The sequence below is a fragment of the Tachypleus tridentatus genome, chromosome 1 (assembly GCF_004210375.1).
Source record: "Tachypleus tridentatus isolate NWPU-2018 chromosome 1, ASM421037v1, whole genome shotgun sequence".
NCBI lineage: Eukaryota > Metazoa > Arthropoda > Merostomata > Xiphosura > Limulidae > Tachypleus > Tachypleus tridentatus.
Genome location: NC_134825.1, coordinates 143,461,968 through 143,487,871, shown reverse-complemented (window position 1 = coordinate 143,487,871; position 25,904 = coordinate 143,461,968). Strand labels below are relative to the sequence as shown.

General features: G+C 32.4%; 1 protein-coding gene across 2 annotated transcripts in view; it reads left to right on the top strand.

Moving 5' to 3' along the window:
- Positions 1-23,681, top strand: part of LOC143225938 (carbonic anhydrase 1-like) — a 29,458-nt gene extending 5,777 nt beyond the window's left edge. The window contains exons 2-8 of one of the 2 annotated variants that reach the window (XM_076456199.1): positions 10,412-10,462; positions 14,277-14,444; positions 16,166-16,317; positions 18,679-18,768; positions 21,230-21,454; positions 21,568-21,715; positions 23,043-23,681. In XM_076456199.1, the coding sequence (XP_076312314.1) occupies positions 10,412-10,462; positions 14,277-14,444; positions 16,166-16,317; positions 18,679-18,768; positions 21,230-21,454; positions 21,568-21,715; positions 23,043-23,080 (872 nt within the window). In that variant the 3' untranslated portion in view covers positions 23,081-23,681. Of the gene's footprint in view, positions 1-10,411; positions 10,463-14,276; positions 14,445-16,165; positions 16,318-18,678; positions 18,769-21,229; positions 21,455-21,567 lie in introns of both variants that reach the window. The other variant, XM_076456193.1, reaches the window with a different exon arrangement.
- The last annotated feature ends 2,223 nt before the right edge of the window (positions 23,682-25,904 follow it).

Here is a 25,904-nt window from a genome sequence, read left to right as displayed (position 1 = left end):
AATAAATAAACTACAGATTAAAAATAAAACTATAGTAACGTTATCTTTTTAGAATTTTACTCCTACCAAAAGCTAGTTTTGATCCAGATGTCAACAGAAACTAAAGTTTTGAAGACGAAGCACATTTTGAAACAAATGTGAAGTATGACGACGGAAACAGCTCATTTGACCTACACCAAAGAAACATATAGCCGTTGTTAATTACTGGAAAAATTGTTGTATATGGACTTTTAACTGGTAATACGTTGTCTGAAAATTTAACACTCGTTTGTTACTAAGTACAGAACTACACAATGGACTCAGTGCTGTACCATACCAAGATTGAAATTCCGAATCTGGTGTTATAAGCCATTATGTTTAACGCTGAGACACTGAAGAAGAATGATTTGATATTTTAATTATTTTCTGGGTTAAAATGCATAAGAAACTACTCCTTCAAAACATTTAAAGTCGCAATATATAACATTATAGTTTCTGAAATATCTATTAACGTTGTTTAAATATTTATTTTCAAAATTATATTTATATCGCTAAAATAGGATATTCGATTCTCCTCTATGAATATAGTGGAGATAACCCACTGTACAATTTTGAGATGAAACACAAAATAAATATATATATATATTAAGCGACAGAAACAACGCAGATAACACACTGTTCAAATGTTAATTAATACACACAATAAATCTGTACCATGACAACGGACACAGCGCAGATGACATACTCTGAAGTTTTCAGTAAATACACAAAACAAGCGTATATGCTATTTTTGATAACCAAAACTCCATTATTACATGAATTAACTAAGGATCTTCTTGCAATTAATATGATCAAGTTACAGTATGTTAAAACTTATTTTATCTACTAAATTGTGTATTGATTTAAATTTGTATCGGTGGAAAATCTTCCCAATTAATGTAGATTTTTCCTGGCTAATAGATCCTCCAATGTCATTGCTAAATAGTTCTTAGTCATACGATGCTGTATGGCTGAACTATTTTAATAGTTCAGTGTTTTCAATGACGCTTTGACATTGTTTAACATCGATACCACCAAAAATTAGTAGCATTTTGGAAGGGTGTGTAACAGTCTTTTCCGATCCAAAATATTCGTACATTCAGATCGTAAATATATATTCAGATTGGTATTTAAAATGTCCGACACAGAATAGCATTGGAAATCAAGGAAATGTAGATCAAATTGGGAAAACAGAAGCACCATAAAAAAAGCCTGTAACAATTCGTACCCCAGATATGATGAACAATATATGGCGTCTTGTAACAGTTTGAGATTCCTTAAACAAAGAGGTAATTGTTGTTTCAAGCAACAGTACACCACGTGAACAAGAAAGATCTCTATCCCGAACACGTCAGACACAGATTACGTTTATACAACTTGTGTGCAAGCATATTTGTTCAACTGTCGCATACCTCAAACAGCAGAAGAATGAAACGGGTGATGAGAAACCATCATGCTTGTATACTATATATATAAAAGCCTACAGAGAGAAGTTTTGTGTTTTAGACACAACAGCTTTACAATGGAGCCTTTTCCTATTGAAACTATGATGCAGGGCTATTCCGAAGAAGAACATCAGATAGAGCATGACCGAATTTGCTGTATTTACTGTAATGTCGTGATGAGTCTCGCAAATTTTATTATAAAATAGTCAATTTTTGTACACACACATCCTTCGTTTGTGTTTTGTTTTGTTTTTTATATAACAGAAACTTTGACTCGCTGAAATATCTCTGTATGACTATAAAATCATGTTAATATAACAGGAAAAACATTAAGTATCGTTTCTCTTTTCACATGATAGACGTAAGGTTGAAAATATTTGGTTAGTGTAAAAAAATCTAAGCTCGTTTCAATTTTTCGTATACACACTCTTCATTTTTAAATTCTAAGAACGTTTATCGTGGAATTACTTATTCAATACGACTCGCAATCACTTTTAGATAAAACAAAAACGTAATGTGACACTAATCAATTACTTATAATCTGGTGTGTGAAAAAAGTAGGTGAGAAGAGAAACAGAAGTTTCTGTGCGCCTTCGGTTGACTCCTGAAGTTTCTTGAAACTTCGTGAGATCTTCACTGAAATACCTGCCAAGATTTTTGCTGTTTGCAATGTGGAAAAATAATAAAAACAAATAATACATGAAAGAGGATAACTTGTTTCGTTTGTTTCCTAAGTACTATAGTATTATTGGGACTTGCCTTCGAAATTTTGCAAACGGATGAAAAACAGTACGAAAAAATAGTGTTTAAAACACTTTCTGTGGATTTTGTTTCGTCTCGTGAGTCAACTACGAGTTCAAACTAGCGGACATTTACTGATTAAACTAACCCATCAATGTATTTTAATAGCTAGAATATTTTTACCAAACCTGTTCTTATCTGCGTTTTATGGCCCAGGAACACACAATCAAACTGCACCACTAACCATTGTATTTTTTTCTGTATTTATTCCCTAATTTTATTTTTCTAAAAGTTCTAAACGTTTAAACATATTATGTAGGAACTATATTAAGTAGGAACTAAATAAAGAAGTGTATTTATTAAGTAACATCTAAAGCAAGTCTGTTTTGAAATACCTTACATTTTCACTCAATATCTGTTTCGCAGTGGCACAGCGGAATGTCTGTGGGTTCAATCTGTCAAAAATCGGGCTTTGATATCAGTGATGGGCAGAGCAAAGATAGCCCATTATATAGCTCAATTCTAAACAAACAAAATATGTATTGACTTTTAATGAAGAATTACATTAGATTTAAAAATTCAAGATGCACAACCTCAATTCCCATTTCTCAAAGAATGTCTTGTCATTTAGGATTATTTTATTACACAAGTGAACATTTTCATTATTGGTTTAAGAGTTAGAACAACATAAGAAGCGTTTTTTTGCTTCTTCGAACCGAACTTTACAAGACATCACTGTGTAAGTAATACTGGCCGAGACATTTTTCTGCCATAATTAATCCACAAAGTCAAATGAACGTAAATCTTCTACGTTTTAAGTACCTGGTTGATAGAGGATCTTGTAATCTTGTATTGCTGTTATTCAAACACTTTACGTTCATGTGAATACCAAGTATTAACACTTGATACAAAGAAAACAGTATTTTGAATTTTTAAATTATTTAGAATTTTCGAACCACATTCTTGCTGTATAACAAATACTAGTTACCTGGTATCACGATCTACCATTTCGCGTCAAATCAACCTTTTTTTTTTTTCAAAGTTTACTCAGCACGTGAAACATATTGCATCCTGTCATTGTCACGTAAAATGATTTATTAGCATTTCAAAGATCAGAAACGTTATGAAGAAAGAAAACGGAGTTTGGTTGTTGCTTTTGGTACGCGCGATGGGCAATCTATGTTATGCTTACAACTGGTATTAAAACCCTCTTGTAGAGAAATGTATATGTAAGGACATCACTGATTATTATTTCATCATGGTATTAAAACCCTATTTTAAGTATTTTAAGCCTTCAGACTTACCTCTGAACCAGTGGGGGGGATCTTTAATTGTTGCACACTTTCCTATCATTGAATGTTAAACGTGTTTGTCTTTTTCCAGTCAGAGGCTAGGGTTTTCAGCGCCCGGGGACAAAGTTTTCGCGCACCCTCGTTACACAATTTTCCTAATTATGTAACATCAATTTGGCGCTAACCCCCTAGCTACACCACTGTTTCCAGTATATGATTTCACGCTCTAGACTTTTAAGTTGTTTCTTAATTCGTTTATCATGGAAATATAAACGTAATAAGTCATGTAATGTAGCTCACACGTTTTTCCTTCCTTGTACCAAGATTCACCATCAGCAAAATAAAATCGTCTTGTAAAATATAATAAGCGAACCACAATTTTTATGTCGGTAATGTTTATTATAATTTTAATAGCCATACGCATTGGATCAGTTTTTCTTTCTAAATGTATGTCTTTCTGCAGAATTTAGTTGTGATACCTACATACATCTGTCCAATTTTTTAGGACGTGAAAAGTTTAGTTATCATAAGTAAATAAATAGCTTTATGTAAATAGGTTTGATAAATGTGACAACATTACATCTAGATAAAGCAAATTATCTCAGAAAGCTAGACTTTCCACCTAAGGTTTGAAACAAACTACAGAATGTAATCAGTGATGACGAGAAACCCACTTGTAGAGAAAAATATATATGTAAAAACGGCTGGTTTGGGTTGAAAAAAATTTATGTAAAGGAGCGAACAACGTTTTGACCTTCTTCACAAACCTGACGATAACCGAAGAAGGTCGAAACGTTGTTCGCTCCTCTACATAAAAATTTTCTCAACCCAAACCAGGCGTTTTTACACGTGTATTGAACCATAAGATGCTAAACAAATTTCTTTTGGATAAGATATTTCCCATCCTGTATCTTGTTGCGTAGTTGATTATCAGTGAGAGCAAATAAACAGCGTATCCTCGTCACAAGGGTGACACTCAATGCTTAAAGAATGTTGTGTCACTTACATGCAGCAGTTTTTCCAATACACGAGTGTTGTGTATAGTGCTTGATATATGGTTAATGTTGACTGACGTATGTGGGCGTTTTCCAAACAGTTGGCCTTAAATGGTCATATAAATTCTTGAAAACAATAATCGAAGCTGAACCGGTTTGTTGTACATCAGTTTTTATTATAAATATTAAACATTAAATGTGGTATTGTAGAAATAGGTACAGTTAAAAGATAATATATCTTAAGTCTTTAGATTTTTTCGCGATCATTATTACAAAGATAGTATAATTTGAGGACTTAGCTATATCATAATGCCACCTGTTGCACATTTATTAAACACTATGTAATGAGATAAGTTAAAGACTCCTCTGTCTTAACGTAGGGTTTGACTGAGAATTATTCTATTTAACACTGCGAGCAGCGTGTTGTTAAGATGTTATCTGATTAATACAATTTATTTTTATCTGCTTTATAAATAAATATATGTATCAAGTGACTAGGGGAACCGCATCGAAAAGGGTGTTAAGATAAGTTGGTAGAAAAAAAAATCAAATGTTGCTTAGTCTACATTTCCCGAGTTGTTTCAGGATACAATGGGAACATTCAACAGCAGTCTTCTAATGGTGACAGGAAACTTTAAAGAAAGTACGTAAAGGACCAGTTAGAAATCGTACATGAAAGTACTTGAGGCTTAAGAATAAAATGAATCCCACTGTTGCTCAACTGTGGTTCAGAAACACTAGAAGTGTGTGAAACTTTAAGGTAAAGAACATTGATGGTGCTAAAAATATCTAAATATGAATATTATGTTTAAATAGTTTCACACCCTACTATTTTATTAAATGTAAAACTTAAACACCATGGACGCTCTTGACAAAGAGGTGTTTACCAGTTAAGATCAATGGTGAAACTGGACAAAGTGACAACAATGTATCACTTATCAGAAGCTTAAAAGTACAAAAGAATGTTGCCTAGAGCAACAAACCCGATTTTTTAAACACAAAAGCAGTTAATTCACAATAAAAAGACCAACCATATAATAATGTAATATAAAAGAATTAGCGAAGTTGTACAGAAGAAACACCCCAAACCCTGCTGAACTGTGATGAAGTTATACAAATATTTGGGGAATATTTTACCACATTTTACATCCGTGTTCTGCTAATTTAATTACAAATACTTATGTGGGTGTGGAAAATGGACCGTAATTCACGTTTAAGAACTATTCAAAACATATTCGTAAAATTATTACCACACATACTATAGTTCTTAAATACTAGTTTCGCTTAATAACAACTAAAATTTGTTTCGTATCAGTCCTTTTCTGCTTATTTATATTTTTTCTATTTTTCAATATTTAGTTATCTCACTCTAAAACAGATACGAAGTTGCAGTTTTTAATGTGATGTAAAAACGTTTAGACCTGATCAGAAACATAGCAGCAATGACATTCCAGCACTTAGAACAGTTGTGGCAATATCCCAAATTTAGCCAAAATTATATTTCTTGTATATTGAGTCACGCCAGTGTACTACAGGTAAATCCACCCTCCACTCCGGCTCTAGATTTAATTTAAAAATTCACTTAAAATTAGTTTCACTCAAAAATGAATGTTGATATTATAAAAACGTAGCTTTTCGCGAAATTCAAAAACAAACAGAGCAGGAGCTGTTTCCTTCAAATAAAAGAACAATCAAAGGTGGCTGTTTGCAAAGTTAAGTTGATCTATTTCTGCTATTGTCGCAAATAATATTTTTTTTACCTATAAACACAAGTCTTATTTTTATTTGATTCACGATTTTGATCTTTGGCTTTTATGACTTATCTGCTTCACATATTATTTGTTGCTACTGGTGCTCAACTTAAGAATACCTAGTTACGTAGACAGCTACTTATACCCTGGATATTTTTAGTATCCGGAGTGTTTTACTGGCTGTAAATACTTGTTAAAATTGAGTATACATTTAGAAACACTTTGCCTAGGTACTCAGGTTTCACTCTACTATACGTAAAAGTGCATTCATTAGTAACAAATGTTTTTTATTAACTCTTTATTTGTATAAAATCTCTAGAATATATTGAAAATATTGAATATTACGCTACACTGACTCTTTTCTTACTATAATTTTCAGTTAGATTTACCTTTCTTTATACATTCAAAGTTATATATCATTAATGCATATATCTACACATTAAATTTTGAAAGTAACTTCCTAAGTTTCCAAATCATAATATAAACGAAAGAGTCTTAATAGAAAGTGATTTTGCGATACTTAAGAAATGACTTGGTAACTATTCACCAATAACAGAACTGGTGGCATTTTTAAGGTAGACACCGACTCGGAGAACTTTTTGAAATCGTACACTATTTTGAAGGCACGTTCTCCCATTCTTTAATAGACATAATAGTTGTATACCAGCGTAATTTTAGTTTAGTTTTTATATATTCCATAATTAAACTTGCTATTTCAAATGTAAGGCTCATCGACGCCTTGCACTCATGCAAAAGCCCCTGCGGATAAATCTTTACATTTCGAAAACTAACAACCTTTTGTTATCCTAAAGTTCTGACATCCGTCACATTATAATTTTGAGGGTAAGAGATATTCCCACATTTGTTCTCGTGATTGAATTTGAATAGTTACAACAATTTCTCACTTATTTCAAAAACCCGAGAATTTTGGAATCGCACGATATTGTCTTACCATAAATAAACTGCTATTACATTTAAACTAACTTAAATGTTTAATTAACCTGCCTTCGTTGCTTTTAACAGCAGTTTTATCCATATATAACCTTCGAATTTTAAAAAATGAAATGAAATTATTTGTTTCACTTGAAACATATCAATATTTCATTTGAACTTGGAACAAAAAGTTATATCTAATACAACATAATTGTTACTTTGAACGAGTTGCCTACTAAACTTGGATTTCTGTAATGCTTAACAACTCGTTACTCTTACAACAACTTGGTACTCTGAATTAGGATATTTCTTTATTCTGTTTAAGTAACATCAATTTAATGTGTATACATTACCAGTTGACCGCTTACTGATATATCTTTACACACACAGGTGTACTTAGATTTATATTATATAATAATCTAAATAACCACCATGTTTATTTGCTTTTATTCTAAGGGTAAAGCTACACAATGACTGTGCTCACTGCATTAGTTTAGTTTCAGATTTTGATGTTATAAGAAAATCCAGCTGTTATATATAATTTTTATTTTTATTTTTCAGGCACATTTATTACTTATTTATTCCATTTTCCTCAATTAACAAAATAACCTATTTTTAAATGCCATGAAACTTATGGTAGATGAAAAAAAAAGGGAAACTCGACTTAAGAGAAATGATACCAACAACAACGTTTCGGTTTTCGTCTTTATTTAGCACGATTTCAGAAGGCAACAACAACGTATGAAGCAGATGTAAATAAATGCGTATACTACATAATTGGGTAAAACACGATTTTTAACAACAGAGAACACAAAACTGAAATGTTAAAATAGTAGTTCTAAATTGTTAAGCAACAATGCAATACAACAATATATAATAAATGTCATAAGGTTATTATTCCGTCAACTGATGAGGTTCTGAGCTGAAGCTTCTGATCGTCATATACTTAGACCATGCTGCTCTGGTTAATCAGTCTTTTAAGCCATTCATATAGCGTAGTAGGACATATAGGATTTTAAGTTTATATCTGTAAAAATATTGAACATAATTCCAAAGAGTTTCTTTGACAGAGAACGTGATTTAGATGGGCAAAACTTTTGACATGTTATTGTTGGAACGTGTTCAGAGAACGAGAACTAAAATTATACCTGGAATAGAAAAGTTATCGTAGAAAGTCAGATTAATTATTGCTTGATGGCTTGAAAAGAGAAGATTTATAGTTAACCTGATTGCAGAGTTTAAGATTGTTGAAACAAGTTAGGGAGTTCATTTATAATCTTTTCTTCACATTTAAAAGTGAGATCTAAGGGATAGAAATATAAATCTTGACACGGGATGACTGTTCTTGAGCTCAGGAAGTTTATTTTTCTAACAAAGCAATTGGTTTGTGGAATGGATTGCATTCAGATGTAGCGGAATTTAAGTGAGTGTAGGGGACGGTTTGATAAACATTTGACTGACAAGGGCTGGCCTTAAGTTTATGTGTGTGTGTGTGTGTGTGTAATATAATATAAAAAGAAAATTTGAGTCCATTCTTTATGGGCTTGTACTGTAACAGATTAATTTTCAATATACAACTATAAAAACCATAGAATATTTTTTTTTGAAAAGTAACATAACTAAGTTTAAATATTATATAAAATCAACAAATTTTGTTTTTTAATTTAAATACTCTTCATTTTTCAATCTTACATTTTTAATTATTTTATAAATAAAAAAATTCAGGTTACAAAATAAGTTATATTATTATTATTAACGCTTCAGATCAGAGTCTAATGAAATTAAATTAAATTAAAATTAAAATATTTTATTAACGTTAAAATTACTATAAAATAATATCCAAACTAATGCTATTATTTTCGAAAATGGTTTGCATAATTTGTCAAATTACCTTAAAGTTTCTTTGGAGTTATCCACAGTATATAAGATGCCCGTGAAACCTCTTCGCCTATATTTATTAAACACGTCACCGCCTAACGGAGTTTAATTAAAATGAAAAGCGTTAAACGTTCAGTACAATATTTTTCAAAATATTAATTTTTTTTCACTAGGATTCTAAAATGAAAATTTTAGAACGAAAGTGAAAAAAGTGTACCATTAAAAAGTTAAGATTAAACAATATATTTGTGTATATGTGTGAAGGAGAAAGTTTAGAGGATGAGATGCCCTAAGTACAATGTAAACACCAAACATGCTCGCCCTTTCTGCAGTGAGGGCGTTATAATGTGACGGTCAATCCCTCTATTTGTTGGTAAAAGAGTAGCCCAAGAGTTGGCGGTGGGTGGCGATGACTAGCTGCCTTCCCTCTAGCCTTACACTGCTAAATTAGGGATGATTAGCGCAGATAGCACTCGTGTAGCTGTGTGCGAAATTCCAAAACAAACAAACTATATAATAATATATATGGCTGTTTTTTTCTGAAAAACTTTAGACAGTTACTATAGTTATATACCGACACATCTTGCACATCCAGCTACGTGTGTGTATGAAACCGTCTTGTTAAGTAAACATTGTAAAACGTAAGGAAAAATGTGTTGAAAGCACACATGGAAATGGTAATTATTTTGTGATCCACTACTTTATTCCTGGAATTGTGTTGATTTCATTAAGAGCAACAAAGGATCTCTAATAATTTGTTGATGTTAAAAGGGTACGAGAAAAACGGATTCTCTACGTTTCTCTTGCGAATCCTGTATTAAAATTCGTGAAGAACTACAACAAACTTGTGTGTCGTGAAATGTTCCATTAATAAATTAATTGATTGTTCGTAATTAAGTTCGAAGTAACACAATGGGCTGTACTCTGTTCACCACAGGTATCAAAACCCGGTTTATAGTGGTGTAAGTCGTTAGACACACCGCTGTGCCACTGGGAACTCTATCAATAAAACATGTAAAGATACAGAGATATATACTGTTCCACAACTTTTTCAATGTATTACGATTTACCAAAAAAGAAATAAAAAGCTATATATACAGGTTAGTGAATGATAAAAAAAGTAATTTATGGTGAGACAGCTATAAGTTAAGACTTACAACGTTAAAGTTCGAGGTGGACCTTCCGCTAAAACAAAATCACCCTGATTACTGAAATAAAATGAAAAACTTTTGAATACTCATAACATGTGTTGAAGGGTTACCTGCACAGGACATGGTGTTTCATCTTATTAATTTACCTCTCGCACTTGTGGCAATGGTTTATTATATTTTGATATTTTTATTTATTTTAACCACTAGGTGTCAGGACATATGCTTCTCAGCATGACTGGGGTTATCATGGAGAAAATTGTAAGTTCATAATTTATTAAATATTGAAAGTTTACATTACAATACAAATCTGGCATGGTAGTTCAAAGTGCTTCATAGCAAAAAAAAAAAAAAAGAGAGAGAGGAATACTCGGAAGTAATTTCTTCAGGCTTTTCTGAGTAATATTTTTTTCAAGAAATAATACACGTACTATTAGCCAGTAGTTGTAGAACAAGAGATTATAGACAGCAATATAATTAAGGTTAAAAACTAGTTAATGTGTTATACCTTTGTATTTGGACGAGTTCTTTTAAGTAGCTCTTATATCGCGTTATTATTTGAATAAAAAAAATGTTGTTAGTAAGTTTTTAACCTGAATGATAACATTTAATCTTTCTTTTTCCATTTAGCTTAGAATTCTGAATCGTAATAATTAGCAAACAAAGAGACCTATCAGTACATACTTCTCCCTTAGAGATGATTTTTGTGATAATCTTAAAGAAATAATTAAAAACACCATTGAATAAATCCTTCCCTTTTGACGATTACAATACGAAATGAAGTAAAACAAATTGCAGGAACTGAGAACCACCTAATATGAACAGTTGGACCAAACTAAGCTAAACTAAAACATCCATTTAGAAGACTTTTGCAAAACGTTCTTGAAGTTGTTATTATTTTCTTCTATGTTTTGCAATGCTTATTCCAAACCTCTTGCAAAATGTTCTTGAAGTTGTTATTATTTTTCTTCTTTTTTTTTGCATCGCTTATTCCACTGTGGGTTTAATAGTCTTTATGTTGGCAAAACACGCTTATTACTGTTACTTTTGGAATGATTAATTTCAGTTAAGTTTTTGAAGCAAAGAAAAGATTGTATTTTATACTATGTTAATATATTGTACTATGTGATAAATATAATTGAGGAACATCCATGAAGTGTGAGAAGCGATAGAAAGGTTTTTATTATAACATACTAAAACAAATGTTTCAAAAAGAAACACATTTTTCATATCATATACTTTCTTTACGGTTAAGCAAGCTTACTATTAAATAGGGGAGGGAAATAACTGCTCTCAATCCTTTTAGTATGGAACATAAAAACACAGTTGTTTTCTGGAAGCGCACACAGAAATATATTAAACTATAAAGGGAGCGCAATTTCGAATAGAACATTCAGTGTTCTCCATAAAAACTTAGGATAATGCGTGAAGATATGGTTAGGAAAGAGAACCATCAGATCCATAAAATACACTCCGACGAAACTGAACATATCTATTAATACCGATAAGAAGACATTAAACAATAATTTAATTTTCATAAGCTAAACATTTCCAATCTTCCAGCCATATTTGGAAGTCAACGACTGGTTTTGTCAGAGACTGACTGTAAATACAGAAAACTCGTTCGACTACATGCTTATTTAGGCGTCCATGACCTTGGAGAGGGTAGAATAGAAAATGTTGTCTACAGTGGATGATAGTATAAGCTAACTGATGTGGATTCAGAAATTAAAACGCCCAACTTGCAGTAAAACTTCCCTTCCCAAGTTTTCAAATAAAATTAAAATTCTGTTCGTATACACTTTTCCTCTGATACCTCATATGTGTGTCAAGTAGAATAACGTGTAGAATTTAACTAATAACAAATGTAAAGAATCTTTAACTTTAGATTCAAAGCATATTTGGTTTCAACTAGATAGTGAAGACTACGGAGTTGTCTTTGTTAATTTAATGATAATGTAGAAACATACAGACAGTTATCTCCCATACATTTCGCCGTAAATGCAACAATAAAAGCAACAATGTTTTGTTAACCGTTCCACTCATATTTAAGTATTTCATTACCAGAAGTGATTAAAATGTACCAAATATTTACATAGTTAGATAATCAAATAAATTGTAAAAATGTTTGGGGATTCAGCTTTTATCCTTGTGGGGAGAGGGCAGTGGGGTTCTTGTGGTAGCCACCATACAGTGATATGAATTTACACAAAAGGTAATGTAGTCAAACACATTTGTCCCACCCAACTTTCTTGGAGATAAAAAAACGATTTTTTTTGACACTGCTCTGGGTGAACTAACATAGGTGGGCTACACTGAGATTTTTGGTCTGTCGCAACATTTCCCTAGCATTGGTCCTAAGTTGTAAATAATGTATTTATGTCATGAGGTAGGGAACACATTTAAGTCGGATCTTGAATTACCTGGAAATGAATAGTATTCTTCAAGCTTCTTTTCCATATGAAGTTAAAGATGGTAAAAAAGTACCTTCCTTTCTTATATAACAGATATTTAGTCCTTATTAAAGTGGCTGAGTTGTTTTAACATGCAGAGTTTGTCGACTAACTTTACATCATTAATTACTCTTTTTCATTTGTCTTTGTTCATGTATAACCCTAGATGGCGTCAGACTATGTATAATTACTGATACACGTCCAGTAGTTTAAAATATGTTTATGAAGCTAAGATTAATTTAACATATCTAACTTTTTGGGAAATAGAAAATGTAGAGTGAATGTAGAGGGAACATTTTCTGAGTACTTTACTCCAGAAGCTGATGTCTCTCAGGGAGGGGTGGTTAGCCCTATACTCTTCATCATGTATGTAAACTATATGCCATTGAAGGATCCTAATCATGGATTCTCTTCACAGTTCGCTGATGATGTGGCTGATGATGTTGGCAACACCAACAATAGCAGCCACAAACATCCAACCGCAACTAAATAGAATCAGTGAATACTGTTAAAAGTATAGAACAGAAATAAACGCAGCAAAACACAACTCGTAGTCTTTACGAAATTGAAAAACACAAAAAACTACAAACAGAAATATATATGAATGGTACGCTACTTCAAACTGCCACAAGGGCAAAATTTTTAGGCCTAACCTATGATTCAAAATTAACTTGGATTAACCATGTAAACGAAATTAAAACAAAGCCTGGCGAAGAATCAACTATGCTAGGAGTCTAACTGGCAAGAACAGTGGAGCATCTACAGAAACAAAACAAAAAATTTACGAAACGTATATTAGACCAGTAACAGACTGCGCAGCTCTAGTATGGATAACTGTAAGCGACAAAATAATTAATACCAAACTACAAACAATCCAAAATACACTCCTCACAACAGCATACAGAGTTCCAAGAACTATATCATCCCAATTCATATACAAATATTCGAACATACCAACGATGTCAGATAGACTCTTACATAGTACGATAATGCACTTCGATAAAAATTGGATGAAAACCGAATTACTATGCGAACTAGATAGGTACCTCATACATGATGAAGTTAGTCCTAAACATCTCTCCCCGGTCAATATATATTTTAAACAGAAAATAAATAAATAAATAATAAGAAATGTGTATATATATATATACATATAATGAATTTTAAAAAAATGTAAAAAGTGCCAGTAACAAAACTGAAGTAGCTATCATTATCAACTACTGCAAGACCACATAAATACAAGGAGGAGAAAGAGGTCAAAGAGAACCTGACCCTCCAGGGTACGAACATTTCATACCCAAACACCGAGAGAGAGAGATTGATTTAACTTCATTCTCTTCCCTTTTGGTTATCAAGATTCCGTTGATTACTCACCACGAGAAACTTCCTTTTCACTAGTTATAGTTGTTCAGGCTCACTTACTGTATCTATAACTATGGTTACAACCTGTGCAGAAGTAAAGGCTTATAGGGTTGGTGCTGAAGTTTTAGCTTTTACTTATTTCTGTGGTCTGTAAACCAAGAAATCTCGTATGTTGTTAATATTTATTGAAACAATTTCGATAGAATTAAATCACTAAACTTTTATTGATCTTTGTCTATTTTTGTGTATTAACTGATCAGCACCTGACCACTGGTCTGCTGTCTCTGAGATATGTGTATTAAAAAAGCAGTCGCCCGTCAACATTGACAAAAGCAAGGCAAAAATGAATAGTCAACTGGGAAAAATCTCTTTCATGGGGTATGACAGACCACTGCAAGGCGCCACCATTAAAAACAACGGACACACTGGTAAGTTTTTTGTGTGTGCATGTACGTGTATGTCAGAGTTCGTTATAAAGAAATGTGTAGTATATAAATGCAATTTACAATTTTTTATATTGTATCATCCGACCTCTGAAATAGTTCGTTTGATTTGTTTATAAAGATTTTCACGCGATATTAAATATTTTCAGTAAATTTAACATAAGTATGTAAATATACACCTTGCGTTTTGTCTGTGTAGTGCAAATATAGAATAAAAAACACTTGTTGTAGAGTGGGAATACCCAGTTTTGGGATAGACTTCTTCAAGTGCCTATCAGATTTAACTTTTACTTGTTCGTCTCACATATTGTTAAACTATAACTCAGGAGAAGGTTTGGTTTGTTTTGAATTTCGCGCAACACTACACGAGGGCTATGTTCGCTAGCCGTCCCTAATTTAGCAGTGCAAGACTAGAGGGAAGGCAGCTAGTCATCACCATCCAACGCCAGCTCTTGGGCTACTCTTTTACTAACGAATAGTAGGATTGACCGTCACTTTATAACGCCCCATGACTGAAATGGCGAGCATCTTTGATGTGACGGGGAAACTCAGGAGACCGATGGCTCAACGTATAATAACTACCATTTACTACTTTCCGTTAGCTTTCAGAAAGTAGTTACTCCAATAAGTCGTGAAAATATAAACAGTATTTATTACTGAAAATAAACCCCTTGAGCTAATCAGCAAAATCTCCATTTGAACTTAATATTACACCATCATAATGATTAAACAAAATCTTAAATAACAATAATAAAATTAACCAACATAGTACAGCACCCAACATGCACCATTATAAACAAATTACTATGAAGTATATATAGTATTACGTTTCCTTTCTTTTATAATAGCCCCTAGTGGCTCAGTGCTATGTCTGCGGACTTCCATGCTAAAAACCGGGTTTCGATACCCGTGGTGGGCAGAGCACAGATAGCCCATTGTGTAGCTTTATGTTTAATTTAAAATAGGGCCCGGCATGGCCAAGCGTGTTAAGGCGAGCGACTCGTAATCTGATGGTCGCGGGTTCGCATTCCCGTCGCGCCAAACATGCTCGCCATTTCAGCCGTGGGGGCGTTATAATGTGACGGTCAACCCCATTATTCGTTAGTAGAAGAGTAGCCCAAGAGTTGGCGGTGGGTGGTGATGACTAGCTGCCTTCCTTCTAGTCTTACACTACTAAATTAGGGACGGCTTGCACAGATAGTCCTCGAGTATCTTTGTGCGAAATTCAAAAACAAACAAAAAAACAATCTTTTATAATTCCATGTAAAAACAGTAAGTTTTGTTTCATGCTTTAAGTCTGTCATTTTGTTGGCCAGGCATGGCCAAGTGGGTTAAGGCGTTCGATTCGTAATCTGAGGGTCGCGGGTTCGAATCCGGGTCGTACCAAATATGCGCGTCCTTTCAGCCGTGGGAGCGTTATAAAGTGATGGTCAATCCCACTATTCGTTGGTAAAGGAGTAGCCCAACAGTTGGCAGTGGCTGGTGAATGACAAACTGCTTTCACTCTAGTATTATACTGCTAAATTAGGGCCTGCTAGCGCTGATAGCCCTGGTGTAGCTTTGCGCGAAGTTCAAAAAAGACAAAGTCTTTTTGTTGTATTTTGAGTAATTATTTTTCATAAAACAGTTTTTAGAATGTTTGCAAATAAGGCATTTTTCATGAAAGGTTATTAATCTTTGTTGAACATCACTACACGTTTTGACAGCACAACTTAGTGTACATGATGGTGAAAGTCCATCAATTAAAGCTGGAGGCCTGGGGAATATGTACAAGTTTCTTCAGCTTCACTTCCACTGGGGCAAAAGTGATGATATGGGATCAGAACACACTGTGGATGGGAAACGGTATCCTTTAGAGGTAAGTGTAACCTGTAGTTTAATGTCGACGTTTAGGTGTCTTGTTAAAATAAAATCTAAAAACACGTTATTTAAATTTTATAAGGTGTCGTGATGCAGAAGCAACATGTAGAAAGAAACACATAAGTAAATGATATAATGTAAGCCTTTTAATTTGCATATATGACTGTTTTAAGGTCAATAAACGAAGAGAAATTTACTCTTCTTTTGAGAAAATGATTGAAATACGACTTTTGGCAAAATTGTAACATTGAATTGCACATAAGAATAAATTGCGTATGTTACTACTATAGTGTTTCGCTGGAAATATGAGCAGCAGAATGTTTTAGGTAACATGTTTGTTTTACGGCGAATTATTGGCCTTTTGTATATATATACTACTGGAAGAATATGTCACAACCCTTTCCAGTGAAGAATATTCGTATAACAAAATTCTTCAACGATGTAGAGCCAAAGTACATAACATTTAAAATAAGAAGCCTCCAGCGTTCTTAGTGGAAGTGAAATAACACGCATAGTAGTGTATAGCAAGTAACAGACTCTAAAATAATACCTTATGCAAATGTGGTAAAACCTGACCATAGTTATGGTTACGTAACGAAGAATACCCATCCCTCTGAAAAACCATTGTGAGGAAGCTACACATGTACCATAGTACCACTAGTAAAGTGATAAAGAAAACCTAAGGTGATAAAGGCCTTCAGGTCACACCTTTGAATTAAAATCTCTCTTTTCATAAGAAAGATAGCTGAAGACACTAGAATCACTGTAATCCCATGCGACAACACTCTTGTCGGGCTTCAGTTCATCTGTTACAATTTTAGTCCTGTTACGTATTATAATTTATCTCGGGCAAGTATCTGATTATATTATGTTACCTGCGTTACGTATTACGATTTCAAATAATCGAAAATTTTAATTCAGAAGTTAATTAAATGTTAATATGTATGAAATATTATATTTGACAAAACTGATACACACAATTTTCCTTCTTGACACAAATTTATTTTAACATACAAAAAGTACAGTTTACAATACCAGTTATTATAAATATTGATTACAAATAATTGTTTTATATACAAAATATTTTACACATTCACAAACAACATTTAGTCTTGTATCTGGTATCGAAAGAATTTTATCGATGGTCCTGGTCCAAGACGAGCAAATTAATTTTATGTTGACTCGCAGATACTCTTCACTTGACGAGAATGCTAGCTACTTCTATTCTTGTTTGACCTATCGCGATTTACAAGCTTACTTTTCACAATGAGAGATAGATATCTTTTGCTCTCGTAGAAATACTAACGTTCGAAGCTAATTCTCTGAAGTTGAACAACTCAATGTTCGAAATCTATCCATGTCCCTGATCAAACATCTGTATTTTTTTCCGATTAATAAGCGTTTGTCACCATTAAAGTTCCCGAAGCTTCTAGTATATTGAATGCAGTGATCAAACAATATTCTATAACTGAATCTTAGCATCTTGAGACGGCTAGCTTTTATACTCAGGCGAGATTCTCGAGAGTTCACCAATATTTAAAAATACGCTAGTGTTTTCGTAAAACATGCATTGTTGACTCTTACGCAGTACACATTTAACAAATATGTTACAGGTATTAAAGTGAAACAAACGGATATTAAAACAAATGTCTAACGTTAAATACGTTGCAGTCCATCGTCTTGAAAATCGATGTTTGCATCCAGCGGAGGAGTGACAGGTCTGTAGAATGTTTGTAAATGTGTGTATTCTTGGACTAACCTTGCTGTGATGTCAGATAATAGTGTACAAATTTCATCAGATTCGGTACAATCGACGAACTACTTTTAAGACTAGCACGAAAAATGGAACAGTGTGAGATTAAACTTCTGTATAATGCGCCCAGTATTAAAAATGACGTTCAATTTGACAGAGAACGAGAGTCTATTCTATAATTATATTAAAATTTTATCTTAGAATTTGGTTGGTACTACGGGAGCAAAATATTAAAATAGTTGTCATTCTTATATTAAAATAACGTGAACTTAATCTGTTTAGTCTAAACGTGTAGAATTGACATACAAATGTAGTAGGAATATGTTTTATTTAATTGTATCTCCACAGATTACGTAAATTAATATTCAATAAGCTTGTTATATTCATTAAACTTTGGAGCTGTTATGTCGATACTCTTAGTAACGCCATGAGTGTATGAACAGTGTCTAATTGCACCAAAAATAAAAATTAAATAAGCATGTTGTGACATTTTCGCATGCTAAGCAATACATAATAATTCAGTTCAAAATATTAGGCTTATTTTGAGCTCAAGTTCTAATTTTACAATGACCAGGTTGTTTTTCATTACGTGTTTGTATTTTGCAGATGCATCTGGTGCACTACAACAGTAAGTACGATTCTTCAGATGCTATCAACCATCCAGATGGATTGGCTGTTCTTGGAGTCCTCTTTATGGTAAGGATGTGGCTCTAAGAGGTTATACTTATAACTTAAATATTATAAACTATCATAACCTTTTCGACTGCAATAATTATTTGAAAATATTTAGAATGTTTGACAACGTTTATACATGTTAAAATACGTTCCTGTTGTATATAAAATCTCAAGTTATCATTTTGATCATCTTCTATGAATCTAACCACAAAATTGAGTTAATTACATATGTCGTCTTCCCTTACGATATCAACAAGTTGACCAAGATAAATGATAAAGTAATATCTTATCTTATCTTATCTCCCTATAATAGCTCTCAGAAAAGCAAAACTCCTACATTTTTTAAGTGTCTAATTGTATCTAAGGAATATTAACATATGCAAATCAAAAAGCTGAAATATTACTCTTTTTATAGTTTTCAATATAACTTCATTCCGCTATGTTAAAACATTTCACGACTTGTGTACATATTCAAAATTGTGAGGTCTTTCTATTGCGATTTAATAAAAGCACAACGACTGGCTAATTAATTAGAAACCTTACCTAGTATTGAACAAAACGATTTTTATTGCAATAATAGCTTGGATTCAGCGTGTAAAAGATCTGTAATGTGTTTAATATAACTTATCCAACAGCATAGGCAGAAATTAGTTCATAGGTGTAAGAACAGGAAATGTAGGAGAATGTGACATTGGAGTTTCTTCCAAAATTGTTCAGTTGAATTGTTATCCAGTGACTTTATGAGTTAAAGAATGGATTATTTGATGTAATGTTCTTTAAAGAGGTCTTTGACAGCACAACAATTATGGATCGTTTCAATAACACCTTTTAAAAACAGGGTTGTAATCTAGTATTGCAGGATGGAACTGATCGATAACAACGTTCAGAAACATTGAATTTGTTTACACTTCCAAAGAAAGAGAATAACAGTTTCTGTGTCATAAACATATTTCCCTACAGCACTACAGGATTATGAATTGTTGAAAAGATATAAATTTCCACAGTTTTTCACTACTGTTTTTACTGAAATCTCACAATCGACATTTGTTACTCCAAACACCATCTAATTTAACTGAGTTATTTTCATCAAGAGTTTATATGTTACAAAATCCTGTCACGATTAAACATAATTTAATCCTTATTACTTTTGATTAAACTTATTAACTAGGTGACAATTTGATGCAAATTAATTGTAATATGGCCAAATTTCTCTACTGAAAATACTCACTGTCATGTGATCAATCCCTCTTACTTATACAAAGATGCGAGTGTTTGTTACATGTCATAAAATAATATTCTGTCGCTATTAGCCAGAACTTAATACCTGTTCTATTTGGATTTCTAAGTGGGATGTCCACTCCTTTTTTGTGAACGCTGGAATAGAGTCCTATTATTTTTTGGCAGTTCAACGTAAAACCTGTAGAAGCGGTATCATTAACTTATGAAAAGTTTTATTTTATACGCTACGAGACTATAGATCCTAGCAACGATTGAGAACTTTTTCTTTTTGAAGGACATTTCACAACTGCGAATAACTGCAGGACATCCTTAAGTCCAGACAGTACATTTAATAATATTCCTGAGGTATTCTACATTTCTCAAAGCGCGAACGTTTTCCTTTTACAGCTTTCAATCAAGTTTCATGAAAATATTAAGAATATTTCAGGTGTCACGTATATGTCAAAAAAATAAAAAAATTCCTTCTGCAGTGTGAGAAACGTTTAGATTTTTTATTGATATAGTACGGATCTAAAACTCTCAACTTGTGGGTCGATTTCCTTCCATTATGATATAATTGTCCTATAAAATAAACGTAAAAATCAGTGAAAAGTATCGTTCGCAATACGGTTGCTTATTTAACTGTTGTAAATAATTACGCAATGTGGTTGCTTATTTAACTGTTATAAATAATGTACGCAATGTGGTTGCTTATTTAACTGTTATAGATAATGGCAGCATTTACTTGCGAGTAACGAAATAACGTCATTAAGTAATTAAATTAGTAAATCCACCACAGTTAATTGTGTCTATTAAACAAATGTTTCAAATTGCCTGTGTTTTCATTACAATTTCAAGGTGATTAGAAAATTTATAATGTAATCATAAATATTTACAAATATGTTATACTTCACTATCAGTATATAAATAAATGGTGTTTGTTCGTTGTTAAATACAAAGCTGCACAATGGGTATTCTCATCCATATATTCTTTTCTACTGTTAAACAACATGCTATTTTTAAAATGCTTCAAATAGGTTTTTAATTAAGTTAATATTAAAGTACCCTTCATAAAAATAAATTAATGAAATATTTAGAATAAACGATATCCTAACATTTGTAAGAACACGTATTTAAAATTATTGTCTGCAAGCTATTTGTATTGTTTTAAGCCTGTAATTATGTTTTTCAGGGATAAGTGTGTTTTATAAATTGGGCTACATAAGAAATTTTAAATAATTTTCTCTCTTAATTTTTCCAAAAGGTTTCTGATGACGATAATCCAAACTTTTCAACTATTATTGACAAGTTGTCAGCCATTCAGTACAAAGACTCTGAAGTAAATTTTGATAAAGAACTAAAGCTGGAGTCTTTACTTCCGAAAACATTCCCTTACTTCCGGTACTCAGGTTCTCTCACCACACCCCCTTGCAGCGAGGTGGTTACGTGGACTGTGTTTGTTGATACTGTTCGAATTAGCAGGTCCCAGGTAAGAAACTAGACAATTAGAATTTGTTTTATAGTTTATTATGTTGTTTACTGTGGTGCTATTATAGAAAAGTTAAATTTTATACAGATATGTATTTTATTTTTATTTTTTAGTTGGAACAGTTTCGTAATATGAAGGAAGGCATGGCGGGTAAGGACTCGATGTCACTTGTAGACAATTTCCGTCCAATTCAGGCACTCAATCAGCGTTCAGTGCAGATTGCTACCGAGTCTGGCGCGCACGATGTCAAACATGGCAGCAGTAAGAAGGGCAATAACGCAGGGACTTATCACCTTTCTTCTGTTTTTGCTACTTTAGTAACATGTTCCGTAACATTATTATATACATTGAAGTAGATCATGGTTACGTTTAGATGTATCGCACTTTCTCGCAAATAGCTGTAGCAGTCTTTGTTACAAATTAACGTAAATATTTCGCTAATCGAATCTGGGTATGTTGTAGTATGTTTCCCCATACTGTAGGTTATGGTTTTGATCCGCCTTTATTAAAACTTACTGTGGACATGCGCTGTATAGAAATATTAACAGTAACAGCCTGCCAGTGACATGGCGATATCTCTGTGTACTTTAAAAAATGGAAACTGGTTTCTAAGCTATCCTAATGAACAAATAATTTATTCCACGTATGTACTTTAGGGGAAAATTGCAAAAAAACAACAACAACAAAACAAAAAGAATTCGTTGTTAATATATATATTTTCTTTCTACAGGTGTTCTTTTCTAACAGGTAAAATAAGAATGCCCCCTATAGTTCAGTTATATATTAGGCATATTTTAAAATTATATCTGATTGAGAAAAATAAGTTTTATCACTTATTGATACCTACTACGCATGTTCTCAGTAAGTGCGCAGTTCTCGCTTTTGTTGTTTATGCTTACAATGTCAACACTTATTCCTATAATTTTGTTACCAAATATTGCATCCGTAAGTAGTTTTATCTATTTCAATTAGTGTAACATTTTAACTCTCTAACGCCATGCATATACAAAGTATTTTGTCGCAAAACTCGCAAAAACTGGTTTTAAAATTTAAGTATAGAAACATTTCCTCTTCTATAATTTAGATAAAGTATGTACAGCCTTTTAACCAAGAAAGATTACAGTAAATTATGCTAAGCCTACTTTTATTGGTTCGAAAGATGTAGTGGCATTTATAGATAGTTACAAAGTTAGGACTTTCTAAACATTTTAAATATATAATATACTACAGATGATTCTATAGTATATTTTAATCGGTGATAGATATATAAGTAGAATATCAAATAACCACGATATATAAAATAGTAACTAAAGTTCTATTGTATGATAAATGATATGATATATGTAACTTGATCAAGTATTTAAAGTATTTGCTAACTATGTCTGAATAGAAGAAATGTATTTGTTTTTATTTGTAAATTATGTAATTAACTAAACGAAAAGTAATATTAGCTGTGTTAATTCAGATTTTTTTTAGTTTAATACACTTACAGTTTTATATTATCATCATTATTTTGGTTTAAGTTTCGCAACGCAATATGGCATTTCTCCTGTGTTGTTCATTTTGTATCGCATATTTTAAATTTTAGGTTTCGTTACACAAGTCGCAGAGAAGTGTGGAGAATAAAACGTTTTAGTTGTAGTCATTTATGAAATTATTATTGAGTTTTACGATCAAAGAATGCTATCATTGAATGATCATGTTTATTTACAAATAAAACTAACGAGGTATTTTATAACCTATGAATAATAACTGTCTGTACTTAAGATTTATTTTTTAGTTCTATTGTAAGTTGGAAACATGTCTTAAAAACATGTCTACGATCGAACAAACAACAGTTTAATACTTCTGTGTTTGCGTCTTAACCCTGAAAGTTTTATCTATTTATCTTTCATTTTGTACTAGCCCAGTTCTAATTACTTAAAGTAAATTGAATGTATTAAGTTTTTCCTTTTTTAAATATTTGTTTTTATATTTTCTAACAGAGACGTCTAAAATAAACAAGTCTGTTATAATTTCAAGATATAATGATTTTCTCAACATATCCAAAAGTGAATTATTGCAACTTCTGACAATACCTTGCGTTGTTAATAATCGTATATTTATTCGTTTTTTTAGAAGCTACATTAACTTAAAAATGGATATTTGTAAAGTGTTTATCATTAAGGTGTATTAGCAACACTATTATTAATTGTATTTATCATAAAATAAATTTTTTACGGACAAATTGATAGCGGTTTTTTTTATTTCGCTGAGCTGCATCTAATGTTTTATTTACCTTATTCAAAATGCAGAAACCAGTCTTCAAAAAGAAGAACTTTTCACTTGATTCTCTGCCTGAACTATTTCACAAATTATGAATTAAAGTATTTTACCACAGGCACAAGAAAAAGTAAACATTTTGTTACATAGTGTAATCTGCTCAAAAAGTGTTATTTCCCTATTGCTTATGCCTAAAGTAAATGGAAAAGATTAATTTTTCTTTTCAAACTTTAGTTTTGTGACCTGGGAGCGTATAACGAAAACATGATGGGAGACTATATTTAGGGGCTGATACGTGAAAATGATTTACATTACAGTCGCAAATCTCGAAAATCTACTCTCTTCTAAATATATTTGTTCATTTTTGTGTAACTTTAGTATAAATACATGTAAATCTTGATTCATATGTTGTTTTATTCAGACCTTAATGTAAATGAAAATGTGGAAATTTGCCCGTTTTTACATATAAAATAGGTTAATTTCTAAATTTCATTATCCAGGTCACAAAAGCAAAGTTTGAAGGGAATAATGTCTATTTTCTGTGCTTTTACAACATAAGCAATTAAGAAATAACACATAGTATCTAGGAACAAAATTTGTATTACATAGTGTTATTAGTCGGCATCGTACAAAACAGCGATAAATATTCTCAGTATGTAAATGAATATGTATTTGTTAGTTAGCACAAAACTACATAATGTGCCAATAATGCTCTTTCCACCGGGGTCATCGACACCTGGTTTTTAACTTCAAGTCTTCAGAGTTTCTACTGAGCTGCTGGGAGGTGTGTGATACAATGAAATGAAATATCGTTTTTAATCAGTAAATTTAACACCACGTTAATGTGGGTAGAAGTAAATGGGTTAACAAGTATGTTTCAGAGAACTGAAGATGGCCACTTCCCTCACTGAGATTTGCTTCCATTAGAAGGTGGCTTATGTGTGGCTTAATAGTTAGCATATCAGATTTAGAATCTGAAGGTATCGGTTTCTATTTGTGATCTCACTAAACGCGCTTTGCACTCTCAGATGGGGTTGAGTTATAAATGTGACAGTCAATCTCATTATTCAATCAAGAGAAGCCACTTCTGGTGGACTGCTATTGATTGCGCAACTTCCTCTGGCATACAATTCATTAAAAGAAAATAGGCCTTCTTTGATCAGTCGTAAAGGTGTTGTGTTACACCAGGATAATGCACGACCCCATACATCAAGGATCACATCTGCAAAGATGAAAGAGCTAGACTGGGATAAACTTCCACATTCTTCTTATTTTTCTTGCCTTACCCCATCTGATTATCATCTATTCCGAAATTTGCAGAACTATCGTGATGGAAAAGAGCTTGAAACACATGAAGATGTCAAAACTACCCTCTTTACATTCTTTTTCCCCAAACCTCAAGAATTTTATAGAAGTGACATTCAGAAGCTTGTGAATCGTTGGCAGGAAGTAATTAATAATAATGAAACATACGTTATTAATTAAATAACATTAAAATCTTAATAAAACCTAAAATCGGACATTACTTAAGGGATGACCTGATATATTCGAGTATTAAATTTCATCACTTCACTTATTCTTTCACTAATAAACACACACACACACAAAAGAGGAGGCTCGAGCGAGAAAAACGTATTTATTAAAAAGGATCCTGGATAACAAAAGTTTAAGGAATGCTATATTAGAATTTATGAAACCTGTGAACAAAATTTGAACGTTATAGAGCATGTTGAAGTTATATAAACATTTTTATTGTAAAAATGAAACGTCATTAGGGCAGTCCAAATATGACCCTAAGGCTGACCTGAGCTTTAAACGTCATCATCCTAGAATGAATTTCAGTGTTAACATCACGCGCTATATTAATTCTTACTCAAGCACGGTAGGAAGTTTATGTTTTTTTTTGTTTTTTATTTACATTTTTTCCAAACTAGACACCAACAATTAACGTTTCTTAAGCTTATTTATAATATCAACCGACGTTACAATTGAACCAGGGGCGGTGCCATCCTCTTCCTGGGGAAGAGACTGGGGTGGGCTACTTAAAAAAAAAATGAAATAATTGACTCTACATTTTGCGAGTACAAATATAATAACCTAGACAATTAACACGTGAGCATTGTTTGTTGGTTGCAGGGGTTGAATGGGAGGCTAAACCACGTTTTAGGGTATCTTTAACCCTAGCAAA